The sequence below is a fragment of the Pipistrellus hanaki genome (assembly GCF_964339955.1).
Source record: "Pipistrellus hanaki genome assembly, chromosome: 2".
Taxonomy (NCBI): Eukaryota; Metazoa; Chordata; class Mammalia; order Chiroptera; family Vespertilionidae; genus Pipistrellus; species Pipistrellus hanaki.
Window position 1 is genome coordinate 61,127,518 of NC_140504.1, and position 16,584 is coordinate 61,144,101.

Sequence of the window (16,584 nt, forward strand, 5' to 3'; positions counted from 1 at the left end):
TTATAAATTGATTTTAGAGAGGAAGGGAGAGGGAGAGAGAGAGAAACATCAACGATGAGAGAGAATCATTGATCGGCTGCCTCCTGCATGCCCCCACTGGGGATCGAGCCTGCACCCAGGCATGTGCGCTTGACCAGAATCAAACCTGAGACCCTTCAGTCTTCAGGCTGATACTCAATCCACTGAGCCAAACCAGCAAGGGCCAGAACTGAATTCTTGATAATCAACCTTCCCCCAAATCTGTTCTTAACTTCTCCATCTCAGTGCATGGCATCACTTTCCATTCAGTTGTGCATGCCATGATCTTACTCCCCATTTCCAGTTCATCATTTCAATTCTATTGCCAAAATACTTCCCAAATTTATCTATTTCTCTTTGTCTTTATACCAACATACCTTAGTCAAAGATATCATTGTCTTTCTTCTAGATGACCACACTTGCTTATGGATTTCCCCCATTCTTGGATCTTCCATTATCCACAACATTTAAGAAATGTAAATTGAGTCATTGCCAAACCTTCTCCAGTCTGTTGTTCTTGGATTAAATTGGAAAAGTTCTAACTTGGCTTAAAGAGCTCTGCAAGAAATGGCCCTGCACACCTCTTCAATTTCATCCATTTACAGTCTTTTCTTATTGCTATGCTACAGCTAGCCTGGCCTCCTTTCTTTTCTTTTTCTTTTTTTATTTTTTTTATTTTTATGTTTCTGTATGGTTATTGAGAACTTTTTTTTTTTTAAATCCAATCTTTATTTAAAGATTCTTTAAATAAATCTTTATTGTTCATATTATTACAAAGGTTCCTCATTTCTTCCCCCCTCCACCAGGTTCCCACCCCACCCTCTGCCCTTTTCCCACCCTCCATTGTCCTCATCCATAGTTGCACAGTTTATGTTAAGTCTCTTCGTGCATCCACCACTCCCCTTTCCCCCCCAAGAATTGTCAGTCCACTCCCCTCCCGTATCTCTGATTCTATTATAATCAACAGTTAATATTGTTCATCAGGTTTTTTGATTTCCTTGTTTTTTTTAATTAATAAACTTTTATATTTTTAAGAATAAATTTTAAAATCTAATAATTTTAAACCTTGTTTTTTCTGCCCTGGGAACTGAGAAGCAAACTTGTTTACATGTAAACTTGCCCTTAGGCTATCAAAAGGTGTAGCCATTCAAATGTAAATGGACACATTGTTTAAAGATAGCTGCTGGCTGGAATTGGATTACCTGTTCTGGGTGGGAAGGGCTTGTCCTCCCCTTTCTCCATTGAAATTAAGAGAGACCTCTTAATTTCTTTTTGGCAAGAGACCTTAAACTTTCAGAACTTTAAATTTTAAAGGTAGTAAATCAATTACTTAGTATTTTCTCAAATCAATAATACCTCCACATGCCCAAGGATACACTTCACACAAAAGACACTTCCAAATAGATCAACCAGCCTCATCCAGACCCCACACAAGGCACTCACAGATCAACACCCCAGTGCTATAATAACTCAACACATCCAGATCTAAGCCTTCACCACTTGATTCAGTAGACCCTCAAGTTCCCCCAAAAGTTTCCAGCCATGTATAAGAGGCAGCCCTGGGGTGTGGGCAGGCGAGGAGCCAGCTGTTCCGGGCCCAGCTGCTTTGGGCCTGGCCTCTGTTGCTCTGGTCCACTCCACAATCAGCTGCTCCGGGTCTGGCCGCTACCACTTTGGGCCTGGCTGCTGCTGCTCCAGGCCTGGCTGCTTCGGGCCCGGCTGCTCTGGGCCTGGCTGCTCCGGGCCTGGCCGCTCCCGCCGGCCTCCTTTCTTTGCTCTCTCCTATTTTGAGGCCTTCACATATGTTGTTTTCTGCCTGTAATGTTATTTTCTATACTTCTGCCACATATGTAATCATTTAAAATTGTTATTTCTTCAGAGATGCCTTTCCTGACCATCCTTAATTTACATTATCTTTACTGTTCCCACCCGCAAGGTTCCCAGATATGAGTTAATATAATGTGGAAATGTGGAGTTGGCAGGTGGTTTTTCACAAGCATACTGATTAAACTTTTAAGGTATATCAAAGCTTAATTACTAATTTAGCTACTAATTTATTTCTGTTTTTGTTTAGTTAATGACTCATGAATAGATAATCAAAGTTTGTGCTTGATTGTTAGTGGTGGCATTACAGGTCAGGTATATTCCCTGCGAAAGTGATTTAGACCTTCAGAAACCAACTCCTTCTGTTGAAATATTTCTCTCACTACCATGATGGGCTAATGAGATGATTACATTGCCAACCTGTGGCTAAATGACACATGCTTCTTATTTTCAAATTTTATCTACAGTTTTGAGGAGGACTGTTCAAACGCGTCCTGCTCCACGAATTCCTCCAACTGCGGAAATAATTGAGAAGGAACAAGATTGGGAAAAGAAGACCTCACCGCCCACCACAGACATTCAGAATTCAAGTGAAGAGAGTCATCTCTTCACCCAGAGGTGGAGGGCCTCTCACATGGGAGAAGATTTGGAAAACAAAACCCAGGCTCCTTTTGTCAGCCTCTCACAGCCCCTGTGCAATTCCCTGTCAAACACTCAGCCACTGAGAAAGCCCGGATTCTCAGAAGAGCCCCCAGTGCTGGGGGATGGGCAACAGCTTAGAACAGATGAGGCATTAATACAAAGAAAGGACATCATGGCACGAATTGCTGAGTTGACGCTGCAGAACTCAGCTATCAGGGCTCATCTGAATAACATTGTTTGTTCAGGGGGAGAGCAAGGGGATGGACTTCGGGAGTTAAACAAACAGGAGACAAGTCATACAAGCAACATGACTGCTGTGAGTACCAGTTAAGGACTGACTATGCACATTAGGGATTTAGGTCCATTGCTGGCATCTTAAAGGGCTTCTTTCCAGGATATCTCTGAGGTTGTGCTAGATGGCTTATGCCTGGTCATGTCCTCATCACAAGAGAAGTAGAAGTTATTTGTCAGTTTCTATCTCAGATACAACAGAGGAAGACAACATAAAATTAAAAAAAAAAAAAAGAATGAATGAGGAAAATAGGATAAAGTTAAAATGTAGCAAAGCTAAAATTAGGCTAGAAATGAAGTTTTAAATGTAACATGCAGAATTAATATGACTTAAAAATTTGCCACACAACTACATTTTAATTGAAAGCATTTTTTTACTTTTTTTTTTTTTTAAATATATTTTATTGATTTTTTACAGAGAGGAAGGGAGAGAGAAACATTGACCAGCTGCCTCTTGCACACCCCCCACCGGGGATGGGCCCGCAACCCAATGTTCTTGCCCTTGACCAGAATCGAACCCAGGACCCTTCAGTCCGCAGACCTACGCTCTACCGCTGAGCCAAACCAGTTTGGGCAGCATTTTTTTACTCTTAAAGGCGCTCATAAAAAAGAACTATGTGTAATTGGCCCTCAACTAATGAATAGTTAATTTTTAGGACGCAGAATGCATTTTGCTATAGAAATGATTTTAAAGGATTTTTAAAGTCAGACTTCAATGTACATATAAATCTTGGTCCAGAAGTGCCCTGGGGAGGCTGACATATGGACAGAAAGAATGATAAGGGTCCTAGAAATCTTTGCCAAATAATTCATGGTACATGAATGAAGATTATAATTATAGAATCATCTCTTCCAACTACAGTAGATCCTTGTGACTCAGACCCCAGATCTGGTATTCATATGTATGTTACTTAGAAGCCAGGCCTTTAGAAGTAGACTTCGCTCGTGTGACCTTTTGTGTAGTTCAGCAAACACAAAGAGATGCAGGAAGCTTTGTCCCACAGACACTCTGCATGGACAGAGAGACTAGAGAACGCACGGCACCAGTATCAGAGGGATTGGTATCCCTTTGTTTTAGCCTCATTTTTTAATTAAGTGACTTGTAAATTCTGTTGTTGGTCCGCTACTCAGGTCTGCACACAGCAAGGGCTATGAACACTAACTTGCTAGCTCTTAGTGGAAGTTTGTTTTTACAAAAAGTCAAAATTGTTTGGATTGTTTTTAATATGGAGTTTTTGGATTTTTTTTTTTAAGACTTTTCCAGCAACACGGCCTCTGACACCGAATAGCATGGAGGAACGGATTGCAGAACTGAACCGGCAGAGCATGGAGGCTCGTGGGAAGCTCCTGCAGTTGATAGAGCAGCAAAAACTTGTTGGTTTGAATCCTTCCCCTCCACCGACATCACCTATTCAGTCACCCCTCAGAGCTTGGGCTGATTGGCCACAAATGCCTGATTTAAAAGGTAGACAGTTTAAAAGCTAAGTTTTTACTTTCTTGATTTTGCAAGTATATATTGAAATCTCAAGAGATCATATATTTCAGTGCCTTCAACTTTACGTAGGAAAAAAAGCAGACTGCGTCACAGAATAAGTGACAGATGGATTTGGAAGGCGATCTCCTGTTAGGAAACACCCCCACAGTGCCTGCAGGAATCTCTGTGTCTGGGTTCCTAGGTTGCTCTGTGTGGAAGTGGACTCATTACAGTCTATGATTCACTTGGCAAAATTATAATTTAGAACTTCACCGGCAACAAATTAAGTTACTCTGTTAAAATTATGAAAGCATTTTAATTGGTAAATTAAGCTTTTTAATCTATTTGTACATTTAAGATGTGAAACACACTGGAGGGGATTTTAAATAATAGAACAGTAACTGAAAAATTAGTAATCATGGTGTTCACATTCAACAGGTACTGATGAGATGAAGTAGATCCCAAGTTGCTCTTCAGTCAGAAATTGAATTATTAAGATTCTCAAGGGGTAGGGCACACAAAGGCTATGAAGAGGCTGATTCTGGCTCAGTAGGAGAGAGAGTTCGAATTGTCAGGAACAGAAAAAGCTGCATCAGTGAGTGGTGCATTCGCTCATGTGTTCAGACATTCGGGTGTTAGAAAGAGTCACGCCTCCCCTGGCTGGTCGAGGTAGGTTTCCTTTAAGGTATCTTCCAATCAGACTTTCTCTCAGAAGCTACGTATTTCCTTTTGGAAACTACAAACTCATAAGCAGACTCTTTTGGAAATTACTGATGGAAAATGCATATCCCCAGGGCCCTTCTTCTTTAATTTAGGCTTCTTCAAATGATAGTTTTGTCTACTGTTCTTCATAGTCTCAAAGTCTAGATGCAACTCTTAATAAGAATGAATAAATTAAATCACTTAGAATGTATGAACACCTACTATGTGCCTGCTGTATTCTGGACACGGGATACCACAGGGAAGAGGACAAGCCCTTGCCCAGACTGACTACTTTAGTAGTCAAATTGAGGAGCAAGCTATAAACAAATAAGCAAATAAATATATGAGATAATGTCAGTTAGTACTAAGTACAATGAAGAAAAAGCAGATTACTCATAAGAATGATTTTGTGATTAAATAAGGCATCTTCTGTTTCAATAGTTTTTTAAGGTAAAACTATTTTCGTTTATATAGGGTCGGCAACTAAGTAATTGCGGATTTTTTAAAGAGACAATTTTTTCATGGAACTAAATAACTTTATTCTGTAATGTATTGCCCATTTTGATCAATGACCTTTTGCCATCTTTCAGGCAGCATCATAATCCCACGTTCAAAAAACTTCTGGTTTTTATTAGCAAAAAACTGAATCAGGTACGATTTGACATCATCATCATTATTGAAATTTTTACCATTCAAGGACTTTTGTAAAGATCGAAACAAAAAGTAATCAGATGGTGCAAGGTCAGGACTATATGGTGGATGTGGCAAAACATCCCAACCAAGCTCCATTAATTTTTGCCGAGTGACCAAAGATGTGTGTGGCCTTGCATTGTCATGATGGAATACAACACCTTTTCGATTTGTCAATTCGGGCCGCTTTTCTTCAACTGCATTGTTTAATTTCGTTAGTTGTTCAATGTAGACATCAGAATTGATCGTTCGGTTGGGTGGTAAGAGTTCAAAGTAGACAATTCCTTTGTAATCCCACCAAACTGATAACAAAACCTTCTTTTGATGAATATCAGCTTTTGATGTTGTTTGAGTTGGTTCACCTGGCCTGCTCCACGATCTTTTCCGCTTGATATTGTTGTAAACAACCCATTTTTCATCGCCAGTTATCAGTCATTTTAAAAATGGATCATTTTCATTACGTTTCTTTAGCAAATCGCAGCTGCTAATGCGTTGCGTTAACTGTGATTCTTTCAGTTCGTGAGGAACCCATGTATCAAGTTTTTGAACATAGCCAAGTTGTTTTAAGTGATTTTCAATGCATGTATGTGATACATGAAGCTTCTCTGCAATCTCACGTGTTGTACTGTGACAGTCCGAATTGATTATTGCTTTGATTAGGGCGTCATCAACTTCAACTGGACGACCAGAGCGTCTTTCATCTTTGAGTGAAAAATCACCAGAACGAAATTTGGCAAACCAATTTTGACACTGCCGTTCTTTTAAGGCTTCGTCACCATAAACAGCACATAACTTTTTATGAGCTTGCGATGCGTTTTTCCCTTTGCGGAAATAAAAAAGCAAAATATGACGAAAATGTTCCTTTTGATTTTCCATTTTTCAACGAACGCCAAACAAAAACTACAAAACAGATCAAAAAACTTTTTTTACTGATTAACAGCTGAATAGCCAACTATCAAATACAAAATGTGTTTTACATTTGTACTACGTCTGCAAACCTAAAAATTCAACTGAAGCCATATATGTGGGAAACCCGCAATTACTTAGTTGCCGACCCAATATTATCTCATTTCGTCCCCAACACACCATGAAAGTAGACAGAGTTGATATCATACTTGTTTGATAAATAAGTAAACTGAGGTGTAAGAAGTTCTAAAGCAAGTTGGTAAATTTGCACTTGTATTCTTGCCAATCTAGTAGTTATCTCTCTTAAGATATTATTTTTTTAAGTAAAATTCTTGGTTTCACAGGAACCACTGTGGGTTGTAATTATAAAATAAAGATTCTATGCCATAGAACCTCTTTGTTTTCTAAGGTAACCGAGGGATATGTAGGTAGGGTAGGTTTCATTACCACCCAAAGCTGGAAACCACTGGTTTTAAGCAGTGATTCATGGGAGCTTTGGCGAAACTGACTGGGATGGACATAAGTGTTCCATTAGTAGATAGTAAATATCTGTTGATTGAAAACTTGTTTCTGAAATACCAAGAATGTACATAGTTATTTCCATTGACCAGGTGAGCTCTTCATCTATTTAAAAGTCTTCAGTAAGAGTAATGTAAAAGATTTAGAAGATTTAAAAATTTACTGAAAGACTTCAGATATTTTTTTTTCTTTTTTGGGGGAAAACTTTAGATAAGCTGCTTTTGACAAATATCTCAAGATCTTTAAGGCTAGCTCTTAACTTCTGTTTTTCACTTCCAGATCTGACATGATAACCCTTGTCTGAAGATTCTGGCTCTCTATGACTGGCATGCTACTGAACTGACACTAGTTTTTTCTCACAGCTCATTTAAAAAAAAATTCCTTCAAGTGTATCTGTGGACCCTAATGATAAAAATATAGAAAGAACCTCCAAATTTATAAAATTGAAATCTGCAGTCAGACAGAAATCGTTACATTTAAATTTTTAATTTTAATGAAAGGTAATGAAGTAATGTTTATTTTTATATTTTAGAAGGAGGAAAGAGGACAATTGAAGTATCTGTCCCAGGAGCAGAAGCCCCAGATACCTCGAAATGCAGCACTGTCTCTCCTATCGGTGGAATAAATACAAGAAGGTAGGGTTACAATGTGAAGTTACTTTAAAAAAAAAATAAAAATCAAGAATATGGTATGTGTTTTATTCTCTTTATGAGAAAAGGAAGTGCATGATATCTGACTTAGGTTCAGGCAGACTCATTGATGAAAATAAAGTCGTCGCGAGGAGAATTCTGGGGGGAAGGAGAAGCTTGAGGAACAAGCCTTCATTAAGTAGAAAGCATGAATTGGCTATTGAAAAACAAAAATGGGATAACAGCACATATATAGGATGCTATAGGGGTGATACTATGTGACAGGGTGGGTAAATTAACCACTGATATTTTCCTCCATATTAAAATGAAACTGAAGTTCATAGAGCTAGCTGTGTGATTTGCCTGTATGTGTCACATGTTGATACAGGGTGACACTAGGGATGGACTCACCTAGCTTTCTGTCTTCACTGCATGCCTGCTGTTACACTGTATCCTCCAGGTCTTGTTACTCTTCCACTACCTGGGGCTTCTTCACCCCTGCACATCCTTTCCCCCTTAAATGTTAAAAACGTGTTAGTGTGATACTGTAATGGTGGGTATATGATATTGTACATTTGTCAAAACCTGTGAATGTATAACATGATGCATGGCCCCTAATGTAAACAATAGATTTCGTTAATAATAATGTATCAATGTTACAATTGTAACAAATGCGCCACACTGGTATGAGGTGTTAATAAAAGGGGAAACTGGGAGGAGGAGTTGAAAAATATATTGGAACTCTTGGAAATTTATACTGAGTCTTTCTGTAAATCTAAAATAACTCTAAAAAAGGAAAGCCTATTAATTTTTTAAAAAGACTTAGGTTGGTGAAAGTATATTGCAAATAACTTACCTTCTTTGGATTGAAGTCAGCCATACTTTTTCAAGCTTGTGCCAGTATTGATAATTGTCAGTCTTACATAATTTTCGAAGAGTAATAATGACAGATTACTCTCTCCCTTTTATTCCTCACAAATAGATCTTCAGGAGCATCTAGTAATTCTTGTTCTCCATTAAATGCCACCTCAGGAAGTGGGCGATTCACACCTGTTAATCCAAGAGCAAAGGTATAAGATAAAATGTAATTGCAAAATGTGTATGGGGCAGGAGGGCAAGGGTAAAGGGTGGCTGTATTTAGCGATTTCCATTTTTTTGTGTTATTGTAATTTCCATGTTATTGTGATACTGTAATGGTAGAAGAGATTTCAGGGAGAGACAGAGAGACAGAAACATCTATGAGAGAGAAACACCCCCTACTGGGGATCAAGCCCCAAATCCGGGCATGTCTCCTGGGGGAATCAAACCAGTGACCTGGTGTCTGAATCAATGCTCAACCAACTGAGCCATAATAGGTGGGCAGTGATTTCCATTCTCTATTATTATTTATGCTATCCTAATGATGATATAAAAATTTGAGAAGAAAAGACATATTAATTTACCTTCATTAGAAAGACAAATAAGCCATATACTTCTTTTGTTTTCTAGGATAACTAAGGAGTAAGAAAATTCAATAGGATTTTAATAATCTTTAAAGACTAGAAATTACTGGCTCTAGGCAAAGCTTCCCAAATAGTGTGGCAGGCCTCGAAGGTGTGCCTTGAGTGCCTCGTAGGTATACTGACATGCTGGTTCCCAGTCCTGGTGGTGGCGGCGTGGGGCTTGGGATGGTCAGCCCTGGGGGCTCACTTTCCATGTCATTTTACCCTGGTGTGCCACATCTGAGGTGTCCCAGGGTAAATCCACAAGAGTAAAACAAGTCTTACATATTTTTCATGTGTTCTGATTTACTACAGGATTGTATAGAAAGAAAACATCTTACAATATATGCAATTTTTTTTGCAAAAGGCATTTTTCTGTGTTGGTAGTACAGCAAAAGATAGTTCCTCGGAGTGTTTAGTCATAGCAAATTGTGAGAATATCTTTAAATCATAAACATTACATTTGCAAACTTGAGCTAACAGCTCTCTGATACAGGGAAAAATCTTCTTTGCTATTCTTATTACTAACTTTAGTAATTAGACTAAATAGTGAATGTTTCAATAAACTGAATATTTGCAGCCATAATTAATTGATAGGCTCAGATATCTCAATTGTCCAACACTAGTTGTGTCCTTTGCTGTTTATTCTAAAAAAGCTTTAAACTATTTTGTATAATTTACTCTTAATTTCTGGAATTTATTAAGATTTAATTTACAAGATCAAATAACTTATTTTTTAAAGTTTCATATATATGATTTGCATAAAATACTGGATTTATCTTTTAAAAAAATTAGGTCTCCTAAATAAAAAAGGATACCAGTTGATGAGGGGATCGTTATTTATGAATGTCAGTTAGAAATAAAAATTGCCAGTAGCAATTTAATTTTTAGTGCCAGTGACATAGGGTAACTTGGATTCTACGTACTTGAATGTCTCCTGTTTCTGATTACTTTCTAAATCGTTTTTGCTTCTTTGTTCAACAGATTGAGAAACAAAATGAAGAAGGCTGGTTTGCCCTCTCCACCCACGTGTCATAAATGAGGTCAAGTTTGACAGTTTGTTTTCAGTGGCATATTCTTGAGCCACTTTCCCTGCTTTCAAGTGTTTGTCCTTTCAACTAAATCCTACAAGGATCTTATGACTTAATACAAATAGAACAAAGAAACAAAGCAATTATTTTATTTTTGACCTTTCAAACAGATTGCCAACAACTAACCAACCTGCAACCTCCTGCAAATAAAATTTTGACTATAGGGAAATTAAAGTTTCATATTCCAGTAATTTCCTAAGTACTTTTTTTTTTCTTTCTTTTTTTTAATCCTCACCTGAGGATATTCTGCCCAGTGATTATTTTTTTAGAGAGGATGGAAGGGAGGGAGTAGAGGGGAGAGAACGCCAGAGAGGCACGTGGAGTGTTGCCTCCTGCTCATGCTTTGCGGAGGGTGGTGATCAAACCTGCCACCAGGACGTGTGCCCTTGGCCGGGAATTGAACCTGTGACCCTTTGGTCTGTGGGCTGATGCTCTAACTTAAGGTTTTCTTGAGTAATATATTATTACCTTTATCATATTTATTCAGGTTTTTTTGGTCTAGTATATCTTAAATGTTGATCTATTTAATTTTTATTTTCTGAAGAACTTAGTTGCTTTGCATATAACTTACAATAAAATGCCTTTATGTGATTAAAGTCTGGCTTTCAGAAAACCCCATTTAGTTTTTTATTTTTGGGAAGTCTCTGTAGGCTATTACTTTTTCTGCTATTATTACTTCCAAAAGCAGACATGGGAGTATTTGTTTATATTTGCTTCAGCAGGTAAGAGTGACTATGTATTATAAACTTCTTATATAATCTTTAAATGAGAAAGTGTCATCAATAATGGTAATGTACAAAAAATAAATAATGATCATAGAGCTCAAATGTCTAAATGTAGTGACTCTGATTGATTTGTATATTTAGTGTTTGGAACAGAATTGAGTACAAAACATTGCTGTCCATTTTCCCAGCCCTGAGTCTACTAAGCACTCTTGGTAGGTCTTTCTTCAGGGCACCTGGTTGGCTCTCAGACATTGGTTTCTGTTTTAAACTTGGTTTTTGAATTATCTCTGCCCCTTGGCTGTATAACAGGAATTTTCAACCTAAGTGAGGTGGTTCGGGGTGGGGGAGGCATATGGAGGCTGCGCACTGGGGAACGTTCTCAGGTGAACACCTTCCCTTCTCCTGCGTTGCTGTTCTAGAAAGTGTCCTGTGCAGCTTTCATTTGGGCTTCATTGTTGTGTGGCCAATAACAATATTATTTTCTTCTGGTATCATTAATCTCATTTTCATTAAGTCATCTGTATTCATTTGCATTACTGCAGATTCTTCCATCAGTATTACACTTTTTGAAACTTAGTACTTAATATACACTATTCCTGTCTGGGAAGCAATCCATTGTAGTGTTATTCCTTATATTACTGAAATGCCAAATTACCTGCTTGGCTTGTGAATGCATTCTTTTTTTTTTTTTTTTTTTTTTTTTTTTAATCCTCACCTGAGGACATTTTACCATTGTTTTTTAGAGAAAGTGGAAGAGAGAGGGAAAGAAATGCAATCAATGTGAGAAAAGCATCAATGTGAGAGACATACACCGATTAGTTGCCTCTTGCACACACCCTGCCTGACTAGGGCCTGGGCCTGGGAGGAGCCTGCAACTGGGGTGCATGTCCTTGACTAGAATCCAATTTGGGACCCTTTGGTCCGCAGGCCTACCCTCTAACCACTGAGCCAAACTAGCTAGGGCAGTGGATGCATTCTTTTGACATGCCTTTTCCTTGTTCTCCAACTAGTTGGCTCTTTATTCTCCCTTCCCCTTTATGTTCTTGTAAACCTCAATAGCCATGATTCTTAACTTTGGGAGCATTTAAAAACTGCCAAATGGACTACCTCAAGGTCTTGTTGAGGCTTTGGCAGCTAATTTTAAAGACTCAAAGTGATTTAATGTGAAGCCAGAGTTGAGAAAGATTGCAAAAAATTTGACCACAGCTCACTGGCAAACTGTTGGACTGACACTTAAGTATCCATCTTGTCAATGTCTTTGCTACAAATGTAGGTTGAGAAAACTGCAAGAATATCAGATACAGAGAAAAGAGCCTTTTTTCCTTAGACCTTCTAAAGCAGTGCTTCTCAACGTTGGCTACTATTAGAATCATCTGGGACCTCCTAAAATTCCTAATGCTCAAGTCTCAATACAGATCAAGTAAATTAGAATCTTTGGGGTCAGGACACAAACATCAGTATTTTTTAAAACCTAAGATGATTCCAGTGTACAGCCAACTTTCGGAAACATTATAAATACATTTATTGTCCCCTAATCTTGAATTGGTGCATGCTTGGTTTTAATTAACAGTTCAATTAAAAAATATATATATATTACTGATTTTAGAGAGGAAGGGAGAGGGAGAAAGAGAGAGAAACATCAGTGATGAGAGAAAATCACTGATCAGCTGCCTCCTGAATGCCCCCCCACTAGGGGGTTGAGCCCACAACCTGGTGACCTTGTTCATAGGTCAATGCTCAATCACTGAGCCACACCAGGCTGGACTTAATTAACAGGTCAATTACTTTATCAGCTTTCAGAGCCAACTGCGTCAGTGGGTCTCAAAGTCTGACCTCCTAGTCAGCAGCATCAGCAGCAGCATCACCTGGCACATTTCTTTTACAGTGTGCAAACAGAACTGACCTTGAATATACTGAAACTACAGGCCTGGTGCACAAAATTCGTGCACTGGGGTGGGGTTGGGGGGAACCTCAGCCTGGCCTGTGCATTTTGCAGTCTGGGAGCCCCCTAGAGATATCTGACTGCCGGCTTAGGCCTGCTTCTCGTGGGGAGTGGGCCCAAACCAGCAGTCAGACATCCTTAGCACTGCCACGGAGGCGGGAAAGGCTCCTGCCACCACTGCACTTTCCAGCCCTGAACCCGCCTTCTGGCTGAATGGTGCTCCCCCTGGGGGAGTGCACTGACCACCAGGGGGCAGCTCCTGTGTTGAGTGTCTGCCCCCTGGTGGTGAGCACACATCACTTCGACCAGTTGTTCCCCCGTTCAATTAATTTGCAGATTAGCCTTTTATTATATAGGATAGGATGGTACTTGTTAGAAATGGAAATTCCTGGGCCCTACTCAGAAACTCTGGTGCCTGTTTTAATAAACTCTTTTTGTGATTCTGATGCATACTCACATTTGGAAACCATTGTTCTATAGCATTGCTGAGAGGTGAACTCTGCTATATTTGGCTGTCATTTACTACATTTATATTTACTTTTAATATTCCAAACTTAGATTACTTGTGTTTAGAGTCAAGGTTTTGGATAACATCTGACTTCTTCTCCAACATGTATTAGAAAGCTGCTAAATCACCTGCCAAACTTTAATAATACTTATAATTCTCCAAATTGTAGCTTGGAGAAAAACTAGATCAATAGTTATTAAATTCACAGTTGTAGATAGTGAAGTAACTTGGGTTAGCAGAATTTAATAATGATTTATTGTTTACTAAGTGCCAGGCACTGTTTTAGCTACTTTACGTGACTTCATGACACCTCCATGGGGATAAGTACTATTATCCTTATTTTACAGATGAGGTGCATGGAGGTGAGTCCTCTCTCAAGGTCATCCACTAGGGGAGTAGCACTAGAATGGGAACAGGGACGGTCTTTCTCCAAAGCCTGTGCTATGCTGCCATCCTACAGTGTGTATGGCTTGGAAGCACCATACTAATAATGGCTGTCTTTTATTGATCCATCACTCTGTCAGGCACTGTACTAAGCTGCAGTATCCCCATTATTTCATTTAACTCTCACAGTAAACCTATGGTTAGCCGTTAAATGCCCCCCTCCCCCCTTATAAATGAAGAAATTGAGCCCTAATGGTAAAATGAATTGCCCCTGTCAGAATGCTTGTAAGAAGTAAAGGACTTGAAGCTCTTATTAAAGTAATTATTGGCCTTCTAACTTATAGGGAAGAACTAACATAGTGCAGTGGCTAAGGACACAAGAATTGCAATGGGAAGGCTTGGATTCAAATGCCATCTCTGCCACTTGAGCTCTCCCTTGGACAAATTAATCTCATCTTTCCCATTTGAAGTCAGATAATACATTTTTTTTCCTATAAAGTTGTGAGGATTAAGTGAAATTACACACAAACGGACCTAAACTCACAGCAAATGTTCAGAAATGATAACTGTATAAATAAATACACCACTTTCTTTGTTTCTGGATTTTTAAAGACATTCTGTAGTGAATTGTTTTTCTCTGATTATCAATTGGACACAGTACTTTTAATTTCAGGGTATTTCACCTGAAAAGATGTTTGGAGGATGGAAGTAAACATTGAACATATTATTTGAAAATGTAACTAACATGCTCTTTAAAAATAATTTTATTGTATGTTCTCTGAATTTTCAGACACTCTGGATATGCTGTTTAATAATAGTAAGAATATATATATTTAAGAATACTTTCTAAAGAGAACACTTGAATGTTACCAACAAATGCATGGTATAAAGTTTTTGGAAAGCTGTTATCTAACATTATGGAAGTCAATAAATAAAATGAAACCCAGCCATGTTTTCCTTGTCCATTTTATTGAGAAGTAATCTATGGTAAACTATATCCATTTAAAGAGAACAATTTATTGGCTTTTGGCAATTGTAAAAATACACGAAACTAGTATCACAATTAAGACACGTTTCTATCATCTCCAAAAGATTCCTCTCATCTCTGCAGTGTATCCCTCCCTTTGCTCCTAGGCAACCACTGATTTACTTTTGGCCATCATAGATTTGTTTGCATTTTATATAAGGGGAACCACACGCTATGTACTATTTTGTGTTTATTTTCTTTCACTATAATTGAGATTCACCCAAGTTGGGTGTATTAGTTTCTTCCTTTTTAAATTTCTGAGTAGCATTCCATTGTATACTTATCCATTCACCTGTCAATGGTCATTTCCAGTTTTTTTCTCTTATAAATATAGCTGCTATCCAGGTGAGGCTTTGTACAGACTTAAGTTTTTGTTTATTTTGGGTAAAGACCTTGGATATGAAATGGCATGGTATATATTTAACTTTTAAAAAAAACCTGCCAAACGCTTTTCCAAAGTGCTGTGCCATTTTACATCCCCAGCAGCAGTGTATGCAGTCCCGCTTGCTCCACATCCCTCCACATGTGGAGCTGGCAGTTCAAAAAGTGTCACCCACTCAGTGAGTGTGGGCTGTGGGATTGTGGTGTGCACCTCCCAGCCGTCTCCTGTTAAGCACCTTTCCATGAGTTTACTGATCACTCATCGATCTGATGTGAATGAAACATGCAAAGTCCCTTGCCCATTAAAAAAAATTAGGTAGCCGAAACCGATTTGGCTCAGTGGATAGAGCATCCGCCTGCGGACTGAAGGGTTCCGGGTTCGATTCTGGTCAAGGGCAAGTACCTTAGTTGTGAGTACATCCCCAGTGGGGGATGTACAGTTAGCAGCTGATCAATGTTTCTCATCGATGTTTCTAATTCTCTATCCCCCTCTCTTCCTCTCTGTATAAAATCAATAAAAAAATTAGGCAGTTTTTTTTAATTGAATTATGAATTCTCTGTTTTCTGGATACAAAGTTCTTTGTCACATATCATTGCCACATTGTCACAATTTTAAAACGTGTTGTAATCAATAACTTTAGGTATTTAAAAATCAGTTCCCGCTCTGGTTGCACCACAAAGCCCTTGAGCAAACTGCTCAACCGCCCAGCGTCCGGCCACCAAGGAGCCCACAGCGTACAATCCTATGTGCTCTTAAAGGCCAACAGAGACAACACAGTGTAAAATAAGCAATTAAATAAACAAAACAAACCAAACAGCCTCCCGAAGTATCTTTGCTGATGATAGGGTACCACCAGGGATCTTTTGGTCATTCCGTATTACTAGCAGGAACTTTGAAAATATTCAAAAGTCAAGCTGCTTAACCATCCTTAGGCTAATTATAATAATTATGTAAATGATACAATAATAAACTGGTAGGACGCTGGGCTTTTCTGCTTGGCTTTGCACCTGAATCACAGACCACGGAATTGCTGGGAGCTAAAGGCGAGGGACACCGCGGGCCCAGGGACGCCGCAGCCCGATTTCCCCCAGAAAGACCCTCCGCGGCGCATGCGCTTCCAGGCCGCTCCTCCCCGGGGGCGGGGCCGCGTTGCCGCGGTAACCTCAGTAAACGGAGACCTCGGGCGGCTGCGGGGACTAAGCGGTGCGGTCGAGTGGGGTCGGTGCCTTAGGTAAGTTTGGACCCAGACTGCTGGGCAATTCCCACAACTTCCCATCCCCCCAAATCTGTTAGCGAGTTGGGGGAGCAGTGAACCCCACTTGGATTGCCCTTAGACTGAACCAGTGTAC

The 16,584-nt window shown here is 39.1% G+C and overlaps 2 protein-coding genes across 6 annotated transcripts in view; both read left to right on the forward strand.

Moving 5' to 3' along the window:
* Nucleotides 1-11,603, forward strand: part of SPICE1 (spindle and centriole associated protein 1) — a 55,608-nt gene extending 44,005 nt beyond the window's left edge. For all 5 annotated transcript variants that reach the window (XM_084873975.1, XM_084873978.1, XM_084873976.1 and 2 more), the window contains 5 exons: nt 2,310-2,800; nt 4,030-4,240; nt 7,599-7,701; nt 8,678-8,765; nt 10,161-11,603. In XM_084873975.1, coding sequence (XP_084730101.1) covers nt 2,310-2,800; nt 4,030-4,240; nt 7,599-7,701; nt 8,678-8,765; nt 10,161-10,214 — 947 coding nt within the window. In that variant the 3' untranslated portion in view covers nt 10,215-11,603. The remainder of the gene's footprint in view (nt 1-2,309; nt 2,801-4,029; nt 4,241-7,598; nt 7,702-8,677; nt 8,766-10,160) is intronic.
* A 4,774-nt stretch (nt 11,604-16,377) lies between these two features.
* The window catches only part of CFAP44 (cilia and flagella associated protein 44), a 119,489-nt gene continuing 119,282 nt past the window's right edge, over nt 16,378-16,584 (forward strand). Inside the window, exon 1 of the mRNA XM_084873970.1 lies at nt 16,378-16,466. The gene's annotated coding sequence lies outside the window, so the exon portion shown is untranslated. The remainder of the gene's footprint in view (nt 16,467-16,584) is intronic.